The sequence below is a fragment of the Trichosurus vulpecula genome, chromosome 4, assembly GCF_011100635.1.
Source record: "Trichosurus vulpecula isolate mTriVul1 chromosome 4, mTriVul1.pri, whole genome shotgun sequence".
Classification (NCBI taxonomy): domain Eukaryota; kingdom Metazoa; phylum Chordata; class Mammalia; order Diprotodontia; family Phalangeridae; genus Trichosurus; species Trichosurus vulpecula.
Window position 1 is genome coordinate 384,156,383 of NC_050576.1, and position 14,464 is coordinate 384,170,846.

Consider the following 14,464-nt stretch of genomic DNA (forward strand, 5'->3'; position numbering starts at 1 on the left):
ATTTGCTCAGATGAGGAACTGAAATCAACCAGGGTTAAGTGACTTGCCCAGGGTCACACAGCTTTTATATATCTGAGGCCAAATTTGAACTCATGAAGATGAGTCTTCCTTATTCAAAAGCCAGTGCTCTATCCACTGAACCATCTAGATTAGAGACTCTCTCTCCCTCTCTCCATATATATATATATATATATATATATATATATACACGTATATATGTATGTGTACATGAATACATATCTTTACATGTAAAGCACTCATTTTACAGATAAGGAAACTGAGGCCCAGAGAAGATAATTTAATTGCCTAAGATCACAGAGTTAATATACAGCAGAGCTAGGATGTGCACCCAGGTCTTCAGATTCCAAATAAAGTGCTCTTCCTACTGGATTATAGTCTAACCTCTTTCTCAAATATTTTGTTTCTCTGTTCAAGTCCCCAGCACACAGAAATAAGGAAGTGGAAGAGAAGTTCTTCTAGTTGGAGCAAGGATACCTCTGGAAAAATGATCAGCCAATCCCTTGCAAATCCTAGATCAGAAGCAATGCCATTTCTGTTGCCACTGTTGCTCTCTTACTTTCTAAACTCAATCATACAATCACCTGATACATAATGAAAGTGCTCTAAATTGATTAAAATGGAAAGTATTAGTGCGGTTCTCACCTGTTCATGGAGTACATACGAGGTCTCAGTCAATTTTTGCAGAGACAGAATTTCATTTTTTTCTCTCCACAGACCAGACAGTGTGTGTGTGTTTCTGTGTGTGTGTGTCTGTTTCTGTGTGTGTGTGTGATGGTGTAAGATGTGACATATTTGTACTGAATCACCTAAGATAAAGCTTTCTGAGGAGTCAGACAAACTCTATGGCTGTAGATATCCCCCTTGCACACCTCTGACTCTGAACTTCTCACCCAACTACCTTTGAAGTCAGAGAAAGGAGAAAAAAATTACTGTTATGGCAGAAGGGGTGGAGTTTAGTGACCAAGGAGAGCCATGTTAAACCTCCCAAGAGAATCACACTACTGACATATCCCATATACTGTACTGAGCCTGCAGGGCTGGTGATAAGAAACAGCTTGTCTGCTAACCTGGGAAATTTTTAGAAAATTACTGTCATTTCTCTGTGACCAGGAAAAGAATACTGCCATGACAACACAGAAATAAATGGAATTTCCAGAATGGAGGGTGCTCCTCTTTCTCTCTTTCTAAAGGTACCCTAATTAGCTTGCTAGAGATAGCAGCTGAGAGGGCCTTGGTAGAACTCATCAGAATAGTAAATGGACCTTTTGCTAAATAGACATAGGGCTTACAGATCAATCATCCATCCAGAGAGAAGAGTGAAAACTCTTCTTGCCCTACCAGTATCAAAATGAGTTTAATGGGAGGAAATTAGTTTTTCCAAGAATTTGGCCATTTATGAACAACTATCATTAATTACATAAGCACAAATAACCCCAGCTTGGGTCTCCTGTGAAATAAATTCTATTTTTTTAAGCTTCAGGCAGTACTGCAGCTAAACTCTCCAACACATACATTTATTATAATTCTGAAATGCCAATTAAATCAACTATTTACTTAAAAAATACTCTGTTAACCCACTAAAAAGGAAAGTAGCTTTTATAGACACAGCATATCTGGTGATAATCATTTTAGATGGACACAATCAATTTAATATGCATATTATCTGAATAGCTCATTACATTAGGCTCCCACCATAGTTATAGCTATAATCCAAGTAGCTATTACCAAACTTGTTAGCTCAAAGACAAAGGGGGCTCTCAAATCCAATCCAGAAGTCGCAGGAAAGTATCCTTCTAACTTAATAAATTATATTCAAGGTGATTTTGCAGACAAGCTCTGCATTTATATTTGAGACCCACTATTGCAAAAATAATCGTAAGCATGGACTTATAAAGCAGGAGACATAGTTTCTAGTCCAAGCTTTGCCACTATTTAGCTGTGAGACAAGTTGGGCAAGTCACATCATCTTTCTGGGTCTTAGTTTCCTTATGTATACAATGACAGTGTTGGGTAGACGAATACTCAGATCTCCTGCAACTTGGGAATTATACTTTACTATAGCTAGATCCTCTGAATCAGAGCATGTGTAACCAAAAGACGTACTAGGAGGGTCCAGAGGCAGGAGCTCAGCCAAACAAATCTAAGTAGAAGCCAGTAGGTCATCTGGGGTTGGGATGAACCCGAAGATCCAGATAGCAGAATCTTGAATATAGAAAACTAGGGAATCAACAAAACCAGTGCTAGTAAATAAAGTTAAGTAATTCTGATCCTAGGTCCTGCTACATTTGTGTAGGTCTGGCTTCATGATATTAGTTGGGCTTAGAAGAATGAGTAGAAATGTATGGAAAGAAGGCATGGGTTTCAAGACTCTTTTCAGATGCCCAAAGAGATAGAAAGACCCCTGGGGAAAAGCTGCCTGTCCCAGAAGGAAGATGTATTATCTCTTCTTATCATCATATAATCTTGTTGAGAGCAGAGATTGTATTGCTTTGGTATGTATATCATCAGAACCTAGCACATACTGGGAACTCAATAATCGCTCTTTTCATTCGCTTCTTAATATCTCCAAACCAGGTTCAGGGAGGTTATTTAACTTGTTCATGTTCACGTACCTATTAAGTCCTAGATTTGAACCCATATCACACCTGATTCTCTGTTGGATGGATTCACTGTGCCACAGAGCCTCTTCTTTTACAAAAAAATAAAAATAAATAAATATGTGCTTTATTGGGGGAAAAGTACTCTAAAACTCAAACAGATCTTTAAAGATTTCATTAATATGACTATTCCAATGATACAGATGACAACGTATTGATATTTGTTCAGCCTATATAACACTTGCCCACAACTTCCTATGAGTTCATTACGGGGAATCCACTCAATTTGCTGAGGGCCTTCTTTCAGTTCTGATATCCCATGGATACCAGGGGAGCACACAGCCTATCCATCAGATGTCCTTCACTCTCCTCTAAACCGTTGAGATTTTTTTCCAGTTATACATTTCTTTTTTTTTTTATGATTCACCATTTCCTTTATTTGTACAAAATAGTGAATAATCATACCCTGGCTAGGAAAAAGCAGTGGTTTAGGGTTTAAATAAGTCCTTCTGTCCTGAAGCATCTACTTTGAAGGCTTGGGACTAGCGGCTTTAGCCCCAGCATCTTTGGGTTTGGACTCAGCGGCCTTGGGGTCAGTAGGCTTAGCAGCCTTGGAATCACTGGGCTTCAGGGCCTTAGAATCAGACTTGGCCACCTTGGGACCAGACTTGGAGGCCTTAGCATCAGATTTGGTGGCCTTGGGGCCAGATTTGGTAGCCTTGGGATCAGACTTACTGACCTTGGTGGCAGACCTGGTGGCTTTGGGCTCAGTGGGCATGGCAGCCTTGGGGTCAGCGGACTTGGCGGCCTTGGGGTCAGTGGGCTTGGCAGCCTTGGGGTCAGTGGTTCTGGCAATCTTAGAGTCAGGCTTTGTGATCCTGGAGCCTGGACATTTGATGCCAACCCTAGGGCCTGGACGCTTGCTGGCCATCTTGTGGCCAGCACGCCAGCCACTGGCCTTGGGAATCTTGGGCCTGAGGAGCTTGGCCTTGGAGGCCTTGGTGCTCAGGGCCTTGATGGCCTCTGCTCTGGCCTTGATGGCTTTGGCGTTGTTGGCCTGCATCTTCTTCCGCCCCTTCTTGTTGTGTTTCTTGGCAAAGCGCATGTTTCTCAGAAACTTGGGGTCAACCCCTTTCAGAGACTCATATCTCTGTGACCTAGGATTCTTGATGCCATTTCTGTGCCATTTTCTTGATTGGTTGTGAGAGGTATGGTTAAGGACTTAGCCATTTTTACACCGCAGCCTGCGCTAACAGGCACTCCATGGACTGGAAGAAGCCAAAGTAAGAGAGAGAGAGAAAGAAGGCAGTTATACATTTCTTATACCTCTTTTACAATGGCAGAGGCTGCATCTGGTTTCAAAACCATGGTGACAAAAAAGGTACATTTTTTCTTTTGAAAGTATTTTTGCGACTGATTGATACAGTGGTAGAGCTCATAATCTCTCCTTATGGAGCTTCTCTACTCAGATGACTTGGTGAAAACAACAATCCATCAAAACAAGCCCAAGCTTTAACAAAAGGAAACTTCCAACAACTGTAGGGTTTCAGTGAACCCAGAAGTGTGCTGACAAAGATCACCCTTAGACTTTGAATGTATAGTTGCTAAAAATAATTAGTTTACATTCCTTCAGTATTGGGAAAACATGGAGAGGTAAGGAATGCTGGAGTCAAAGACTCCAAATTTGGTATAAGATTTATACCCCATCCTCATATCTTCTTGGAACTACATATACAACACTAGGATTTTTGTGTATTTATTCCTTTTTAGGAATTCATGTGTAAAGAGCCTCAAAGACTTCATTGGAAATACACATTATTAGAACAATCCAGGGCTTAGCGAAGGATTGAAATATAATATCATGATACATCATTAGAGAAACCAATCTCAGGATTATTGATGATTTCAGAGCTGTGCTTTGTAACAGAATTTATTTTTTTTCTCATTTTTAAGAATTTTATTCTGAACATATCAAACACTAAATCAGAGAAACATTTCCATATACGTAGCAGTACAGATGAAGAGCACTGTACATGAAACTGAATCTCTATTATGTATAGCTTTCATTTCTTTTTGAATGTTTAATCAGCTCAACATGTAACTTTAAAAACAATCCTGTTTATCTGTGATTATTTCTGTTCTGTGAATTTACAGTGTTTTATTAACTCCTTTCTTTTCTTTTTTGTTCTTTTGTTGTAGGGAATAGTTACTCCATCACTCATTCCCTCAATTAAAAAGGAAAAGAAAAGAAACTCTGCCTTAATTTTGCAGTCCAGCTCCTGGCTAACCAGGGCATGGTTTTGGCTTCTTTTTAGTCCTTATAATAATATGCATAGTAAAACAAGATAAATTCACTTTTCAGCTATGTAAAACAAAAACTACATGTCTTATTCTGTATTTTCTTGAGCCTACCACTTCTCTATTAGGAGCTGCATGTTTCATCATCAGTCCCTTGGGATCATGCTCAGCCATTGCAGCAAGATTCTTAAGTCTTTCAAAGTTATTTGTCTTTACAAAGTAATTGTTGTGTAAATTATTTTCCTGGTTCTGCTTGCTTCACTCTGTATCAGTTCATGCATTTCTTCCTAGATTTTCTGAAACTTTTTTTCCTGTTTCTTACTGCACAATAATATTCCTTTACACTCATATACCACAGTTTGTCTAAAGATCTCCCAAGTTATAGGTTCTCCCTTAGTTTCCAGTTCCTTGCCACCACAAAAAAGTTTCTATAAATATTTTTGTATGTAGAGGTCCTAATCTCTTTGGGATATGAGCCTAGTAGTGACAAAGTTTGATCAAATGTTGTGCATGTGGGGGCAGCTAGTAAGTAGAACACTAGCCCTGGAGTCAGGAGGACCTGAGTTCAAATCTGGCCTCAGACACTTGTCATACTTACTAGCTGTGTGATCTTGGGCAAGTCGCCTAACCTAAATTACTCTGCCTTCTCCCCTCCAAAAAAATGTCATGCAGGCACAGTTTAGTGCCTTTTGGCACAAGGTACTAAATTCCTTTTTCAGAAATTGTTGGACTAATTCTCAACTCCACCAGCAGTGAAATAGCGTACCTGTCTTTTCACAGTCTCTCAAACAATGGTTAATTTCCTTTTCTCTCATCTTTGCCATTTCTTTAATTTTTATTGATTTGGAGCTTATTTTCATGTAGTTGTTGATAGTTTGAGTTTATTTCTTTGAAAACAACCTGCTTTTATACTTTGATTATTTGTTAACTAGAAGACGATTCTTGTTTTCATAAATTTGAGTTAGTTCCTCATATTTCTTTATAGTTGTATGATTCTGGGCAAGTCACTTAACCTCTGCCTCAGTTTCATAATTCGTAAAATGGAACTAATAATAGCTCTATCTTTCAGGGATGTTGTGAGGATAAAATGAAATATTTTAAAACACTTTTTTCACTTTAAAGTACCATATAAATCTTAGCTATTATTAACTATTATTATATCTTGTACATAAGACCTTTATCAGAGAAATTTACTCAAAATTTTTTCCTCCACTTACTTATTCCTTTCTAATTTAGTTATACTGGTTTATTTGTGTAGGCCTTTTTAATCTCACATATTCAAAATTGCCCACTTTACCTTCCTTGCTCCTCTAATTTGCTTCAAATTTGATATTTTATTTATGTCATACATCCTGGAAGTCTATCTCTCACTTCTGCCCAATGGGTTTCCAACTTTCTCAACAACTGTCAAATAGTGATTCACTGGGATCTTTGGGTTTATCAAGTACTGTGCTACTTTGTTCATTTGCTTTTGCATGTTGTGTACCTAATTAGTTCTATCAGCCTCTCTATTGTTTTTATTTGGAGTTTACAAGATGATGATCTAATATTTGCAGCTAGGTAGTAACACAATAACTAGTTAGTAGAGTGAAGCCTAACAGTTAAACCTCGTCTTTTGGAAGCTTTGTACATAGCAAATATGGAGATGGAAAAGATGATTTGGAAAAAAATAGAAAGAAATACTTGTTTCATGGAAATATAGCCTCAACAAACATAACCTAAAAGTTTCTTAATTAAACGAAAACTGGATTAAGGAAAGGCAAAAGAATGGAAGGACTGACAGTAGTGCCCCTAAGGAAATTGCTTTGATGCAAATGTCAATAGAGAACTTTGGAAAGTAGCCTGATGACACAGTTTTTTTTCAGAGATGTAAAATTGCTTTACCTTTCAGCTTTCCAGCACAGTCTGAAAATTTAACTCCCGAAGTTAGTTTTTGGCACTGAAATGTAGATGCTGGCTGTGACATTGAGCAAACTAAATAAATACGAACTTCCTGGAGGGTTGCTTCAGTGATGTGAGACTTCTCTGTCTTCAATGCTAGATCCTTCTCCTGGGTGGCTTTTAAAGTATAACTGGCCCACAGTAAGGGGTCAGGGCACTGGAGAAGAAAGGGAGAACATTCATAAGATTTGCCAGGAATTGGATGTGACCAAGGAATTAGACCTGCTTCATTCTGATCCTTAAAAGTCCCTCTATTTTTTTTCAGGGAACTGAATCATTACTTCTGAGGTCAGGGTTAGGGCTGCATGGTGGTAAAAAGCTATTCAGTAAACAAATAACTGTGGTTGCCAGTACTAATTTGGCAGTACTCATCTTTTGTGGCTCAGGTTTTCCAAAGGGAAAAGCTCAGGAAAAGACTGGTAGCTCTATGTCTCTTTGCTGGACAAAATCCTTGAGATTATGTACATTGGAAAGCATATATCCACAGATTCCAAACAATTAGTTCTTTTAAAAAATCTAGAGATTTTCAAAGTATTCCTGGAGAATTTATTTTAGCAAACAGCCTTGAAGATAAGAAAGGTTCTTAGTAAATAAAAATAAGCATTTAAAAATTTCATTTTCCTGCTATTTTAGAGATAACATCGAATTCCTATTATTTGGCAAGTAATCATTTGTTAAATCAAAACTTAACCACTATTAATTGAATTTGGCTTTTCTTTCCTTTTTAGAAATGTTTAATTTCCTTTGACAATCAATTTCTGGGGATCAGGAGCCCTGAGTAACAGTATCGCTTCTGGTCCCAGGGGATCAAGGACCCTGAGGAAAGTATTGATAGCAATTTTAAAGGATCGGGTAAGCAGGTCAGCTAAGAATCAGAGCACAGAGTAGGAGAATAGTGACCACACCTCTTCCCAGCTCACATCACATTGAAAGCACCAAAAACTTCCAAATCCCCAAAACTAGTTCTGAAAATAGCAGTGCAGAAAAAGCCTGGCACAATACCTCTCCCAACTTTAACATAATGTTCAAAGTAAAAAAAAATAGGCTGGATAAATAAGTAAACAACAACAACAAAAGAACCTTACCATAAAAATTTACTGTGGTGATAGGGAAGATCAAGACACAAACTTAGAAGAATAAAGTGATGTCAGAACAGCTACAAATAAAGCCTCAGAGGAGGGTAAAAACATGGATTGGACATAAGTCCTATGAGAATTACTGGAAGTGCTAAAAATTATTTTCAAAATCAAATAGAGTGGCAGAGGAAAAATTAGGTAAAGAAATGAGAATGAGTAAAGAAAAGACAATTAATGGTTGGTAAAAGAGGAACAAAAAGCTGAAGAAAATAACACCTTAAAAAATAGAATTGGTCAAATGGAAGAGGAGGTATAAAAGCTCACTGAACAATTAATTTCTAAAGCAGGTTCATATGATGTGACCATAGAATCTCACCTCTAAACTAGACTACTTTATTTTTTTTAATATGGTGGGAATAGGTGCACAATTATTTCTAAATATAAATGCTGAACAGTGGAAACATTTTTCCAGTCTTTTCACTGCAACAATCTATGGTCATTCTAGGATGTAGGCATGTGTGCTGCATCTCTCCGTAGAATTAGGAATTAAGTCACAAAGAATTATTTACAAGGGAAAAATCAAAAGCTTTTGCTGTACTTTTCAAAGAAATAATAATCATGGTAATAACACCTGTTTCGAGTGTTGATTAAGAGAAAGCACAATAGTAGCCCATTGTAGTCTTTTTCCTAGAAACATTAAATCTAACCAGTTAATTCAGTTTTATTTTTGCTTCTTTCATGAAATATGTACCCCAAGCATGACAATGAAATCATTGGTTCCTAACAGTTACAAGCTTCAAATTACAATCCCATTAACCTTCATCAAAATGAATATCAGCAGTATGACAACTATTATACCATAGGATTTTTATGATCTCATCTTTAATGAATCTAAACACTTAAGATCATAGATTCAGAATGAAAAAAGGAAAAAAGGAGGTCATTTTCCCAAATCCCTCATGTTACAGGAAACTGACTTGTAAAGAAGTGAAGTTACTTACCAAAGTTCTCACAGGTAGTATGTGTCAAAACCATGATTTGAAGCCAGTATCTCTGATTCTAAATTCCCTGTTTATTCCATAATGATTCTTGCTCTCACAAAAAACTTACAGTTTAGTAATAAGAAATAAGATATATATATAATAACTGTTACTCAGATGGCATGAATTTGGAAAATTAGAAGAAACAGATATTATCTAGGGTTATCTAGGTTTGGGTATGAACCCAATGGGAAACAGAGGAAGGGCAAAAAGACTGGAGTCTATTTGGGTAGGACAGCACAGTCTTGAAATCTCAGGAATGAACATTATAGGAGTGAACATTACAGGATCCAGAAACTGGGAGTGACAATCACTTTTCTTCACTGGGAGAATGAGACACACACACAGAGAAAGAGAATTAGAAAGACATGGGATTGTGATAAAGTCCAAGCTTTTTATCATGGCACTCAAACCATCCACAATCTGACTCCTTTCTAGATAACTTATATACTACTCTTTCATACTCTGTGTTTATCCAAACAAGAATTTACCATTCCTTAACTACATGCCACACTTTCCTGATACCTACCTTATCACTCTTTCCAGGTCTCTTTGTCTCTTTGTCTTCCCTCTCTGTCTCTCTCTCTCTGTCTCTCTCTCTCTCTCTCTCTCTCTCTCTGTCTCTCTCTCTCTGTCTCTCTCTCTCTGTCTCTCTCTCTCTCCACCTCTAAACTCATCTTATCTCATATCTTTAATTGCCAATGCTATGCAGATGACCACTAAATCTTTAGATCCTCCCTGACCTTTCCATCCATTTGCCCACAATTTCCACCTGGTTGGCTACATAGGATGGTAGATTTAGATTTGGAAAGAACCCAAATGCACCAAACTCAATATGCCCCAAATTGAATCTATTATCTTACCTCTAAAATTTGCCTTTATTCTGAACTTTCCAACTTCTGTTTATAGCATCACCTAGACTGAAAACCTTGTACTTGTTTTTTCTTTTTAATTTTTCCCTCTGTCTGAAACCCACATCTAGTGAAATGCCACAGCTCATTTTTTCTATCCTGCCAGTCTACCAAGGCCAGTCAAATGTCTACCTTGAAGTATGTTTTCATTCTCTTCATTTACACTGCTACTACCCCTGTCTCCTCCTCAAACTAGATTAAGAGATTCTAAATTTGACCCCTGACCTTGTTCTAATTCAAGTCCAACCCTGTTACACAGCTCAAATACTTAGTGGTCTTGTGTTGCCTATAAATAAAAATAGAAACTCATTTAAGGCCTCTTATAATCTAACTGCAACCTATTTCTTCAGCTTTATTTCATTCTCCTCTCTTTCATGGACTCAAATTGCATTATTTGTTGTTTCCAATTTCATCCTGTCCTCTCTTGACTCTATATTTATATATGCTATCTTCCAATTCTTCAGTTGGGTATTTAAAGCCTTTCATGATTTTTCTTCAACCTATCCTCCCAAAGTTATTTCCATTATTCCTTCTCACATACTCAGCCAAACCGGACTGTTCCTTCTCCACATATGACATCCCATCTCTTGTTGCCATGTCAGCATAGGCTGTTCACCATTTCTAGAATGCCTTCCCTCTTCACCACTGCTTCTTGGAATCCCTGGCATGTTTCCAGGCTCAACTCAAGTGTCACTTCCTACACAAGTCCTTTCCTCATGCTGCTGGTTAGTGATTCCCTCAACCACCAGAAATTTTTGGCATTTATTTTGTATACATTTTTGTACTGCTATATATGTGAACATTTTTTTTCTTTTTTCTACAGCAACAGATTATAATCATTTTGGGGCAGTGAATGATTTCTTTTTTATTTTTTTTTGTCTTTATATTTCTAGCTGACTTGCATAGTGCCCAACACATGGTTCTTGAACTGAATTCAATTGAATTAAATATTATGAACACCTATTAGATTGTAAGTTAAAGATAAACGTATTGTCATTCATCTTCATATCTTCCACATTTAGTGTCTTAAACACAATATTGTTTGAACGTTTATTGAATTTATCTATTAGGCAATGGAAAGCCATTGAATGTTTCTAAACTCTGCCAAAGGCATGCTCAGAGGTCTGAATTAGGGATTAATTTGACAGTAGGTTTTTAGTATGGATTAAAGGGTGAAGAGGCTGAAAAGGATGATAATTATTAAGAGATTATTTCAGGCAATAGATAATGTGCAAACTAATCTAAATGCTATCTTCCACAAAGTTCATATTGTGGGTTGTCTTGTCTCCTTCTTTGCTTTTCTTTTGCTATGGGTACCTCAGAAACCTCCACAACTGGACTCTGCTTACCTACTCTTTCAGTCTTTTTTTCTAAGACTAGAGACAAGGTGGGGGGCATACAAGTGAGAGACAGAGAATATGAATGATTGTGTGTGTGCATATGTGTGTGTGTTTGTGTGTGTGTGCATATAAAACCAGTAATACCAAAGGAGAGAGTTGACTAATAGTTCTTTTTATTTAATTTATTGCTATTTCTCAAAAAACTTAATTTATGCTTATCGATTGATTTAAAATTTGATGGCTCTGAAATAGAAATATTTGGTCCTAAGATAGTTCACTACCTTTATTACTATTCTTTTATGTTTAATATTTGGCAGACTGTTGGACAAATGGATAAAATCATTGTGTTTTTATGATTAAACAAAAGTTTTGGGATGTGAAATCATCTTCTTTAGACTGAAAAAAATCTTTGAGATAACTACAGTGGTAAACAGAATGATGATTATGTTTCTGATCTTTACATGATTTTGGTTTCTTTTGCTTGGTTTCTTTAGTTTGAGAATTTTTAATTCCATGTGTTGGGGGTATTGAGTGTTCAGTATAGTAACATCTCTTGAAGATATTGGGGGGGGGTGGTTAATGCTTTGCCTGCACAATTATTTGTGCAATTTTATTTCTGATTATTTTATGGTCCCAATATAGTTCATTTGACAAAATCTCAAGGATATTTTGTAATTTATAGTTGTATTCCAGGGATTTGTTTATAGATTTTTTGCATAATACTGAGCCTCTGGTGTATAATTCCACCTACTTGGTCATCTTTTTAGATACTCAGTAGGTGTTAACTTTTTCCAACCAGTAGTGTAATGTTGTACAGATTTATTCATTCATTCTGCATTGATTACTGAATATGAATTATCATCGTCATCATCATCATCAGTGAACCACTCAAGAAGCATTTATTAATTACCAACTTTATGCTAGGTTCTGTGACACTGGGGAAAGTTACTTAACTTCTGTCTGCCTTAATCCACTGGAGGAAGAAATGGCAAACCACATCTTTGCCAACAAAAACACTAAATAAGGTTACAAAGAGTCAGACACAACTGAACAAGTATTCAGTATGGAAATGTCTACTTTAATTTTTTTTTCTTAAAGTTTTATGTATTTAAATATCTCCAAAGTTTTCTTACCAAACAGTCAAAAGTAACAGTTATTTCTGTAATGTTCCTCTAGCTCTCATAAAGCTTATTTGCTGAATTATCAAGGTTATTTTGGGGCATGTAGTTTAGCATAGGATTTTATTGTATTAGTTTATGAAGAATATTGAGTTTCTGGTCACTTTATCAGTACTCGATGCAAAACTTTTATAATCTTATTCTTTTCTACTTCTTTTTCTTCATCATCCTCCTCCATCTCTTCTCATTCAATCTTTCTCTCAACCCTGAGTCTCCCCATCTTGCCCAGGCTGGAAGTACAGGAGTTACTCACAGGTCTGGTCATATTATCGATCTGCTTTGACTTTCAACATGTTCCGCTTGTGACCTGGGCTGGTTTGTCCCTCCTTATGTAACATGTTCCTGGAAGCCCAACATATTCATGGTAATCTTAGTGTGGACATCCAAGCAACATAGACAGTCGTAGCTCAGATCTCTATAGCTCAGGCAATCCGACAGGTTCATTCAGTAGATAGCTCAGGCAATCCAACAGCTTCATTCAGGCAACCATATATAAGCGTGTTCAGCTATAGCAGGGATTCTTTAGGCATACCTTTCTGTAATTTTTTGTAGCAATGATCCAATCTTAATTCGCTATCATAAACCCTTCCATATCTATAAATAAATATTAATGACTCAGCCCTTTGTTCAAATCTTTTCCAGCAAATCATTGGTTGTGTTCATGTGAATGTTACCCATGGAAAGTCTTTGGACACTTTTAGATCTTAGTGATTTCAAAGGCTTTGCCCAGAGATGAGACACTTTTGGTTACATTTAAGCAATCCAACGAAATATGCCTATTGTCAGAATTTATCATTGCTTTGTGAAATGAGGTCTATTCCAAAAGTATTTCTTAAAATTTTTATTATCTGTTTTTTTTTTGCTATGTGAACATCTATTAATCTTCTTCCTTTTAACAAATAAATATTAATCCTTTTATAATCCACCTTCAGGGAATAAATTCTGTGTTTCCTTAACATGCTATAGGTTTATGTTTGGACAGATACTAGTTTTGTTGTCATCCACTTCAGTATGGCAAAATTATAATTAATACTGGCATCATGAGGTATTTCTTTCTCTAAATACATCTTTCTATCAAATTTTGACTTCAGGCTGCCAATCACTTTTTTTCTCTTAATTACTTTATTATTTAATATTTTACTTTTTAACATTGATTTTCACAAGATTTTGAGTTACAAATTTTCTCCCCCTTTCTAGCCTCCCCTCCACTCCAAGATGGGATATATTCTGATTGCCCCATTCCCCAGTCAGCCCTCCCTTCTATCACCCCACTCCTTCCCCATCCCCTTTTCCCTTACTTTCTTGTAGCGCAGGATATATTTCTATGCCCCATTCCATGTGTATCTTATTTCTCAGTTGCATGCAAAAAACATTTTTTTGAGCATCTGCTTTTAAACTGTGAGTTCCAAATTCTTCCCCCTCTCCCCTTCCTACCCACTTCCCTAAGAAGGTAAGCAATTCAATATAGGATGCATATGTATCATTATGTAAAACACTTCCATAATATTCATGTTGTAAAAGACTAATGATATTTCCCTCCATCCTACCCTGTCCCCCTTTATTCAATTTTCTCCCTTGATCCTGTCCCTTTTCAAAAGTGTTTGCTTTTGATTACCTCCTCCCCCATCTGCCCTTCCTTCTATCATTCCCCCTTTCATCACCTTCCCCCTATTTTCCTGTGGGATAAGATACCCAATTGAATGTGCGTGTTACTCCCTCCTCAAGTCAAATCCAATGAGAGCAAGATTCACTCATTCCCCCTCACCTGCCCTCTCTTCTCTTCCAACAGAACTGCCTTTTCTTGCCACTTTTATGTGAGATAATTTACCCCATTCTATCTCTTGCTTTCTCTCTCTCTCAATATATTCCTTTCTCATCCCTGAATTTTATTTTATATTTTTAGATATCATCCCTTCATATTCAACTCACCTGTGCCATCTGTCTATATATATACATATATGTGTGTATGTATGTGTATATCTATATTCTCTTCAACTACCCTAATATTGAGAAAGGTCTCATGAATTATACACATCATCTTTCCATGTAGGAATGTAAACAA

At 36.8% G+C, this 14,464-nt stretch overlaps 1 protein-coding gene across 1 annotated transcript; it reads right to left on the bottom strand.

Moving 5' to 3' along the window:
* Positions 1–3,141: 3,141 nt before the first annotated feature.
* On the bottom strand, positions 3,142–10,481 carry LOC118847296 (histone H1.3-like). Its single transcript, XM_036755790.1, has 3 exons — positions 10,422–10,481; positions 6,801–7,014; positions 3,142–3,839 (listed from the first exon to the last, which is right to left on the bottom strand). The coding sequence occupies exons 1-3, from the start codon at positions 10,479–10,481 to the stop codon at positions 3,142–3,144; spliced, it is 972 nt and encodes a 323-aa protein (XP_036611685.1).
* Between the last annotated feature and the right edge of the window lie 3,983 nt (positions 10,482–14,464).

Coding starts and splice junctions, on each gene's coding strand:
- LOC118847296 (XM_036755790.1), bottom strand. CDS start 10,481: ATGGCAACAAGAGATGGGATGTCATATGTGGAGAAGGAACAGTCCGGT. Junction 7,015..10,421: donor AGTCCGGTTTGGCTGAGTAT/GTGAGAAGGAAT, acceptor TTTCTTCTCCAG/TGCCCTGACCCCTTACTGTG. Junction 3,840..6,800: donor CTGTGCTGGAAAGCTGAAAG/GTAAAGCAATTT, acceptor AAAATGGCTAAG/TCCTTAACCATACCTCTCAC.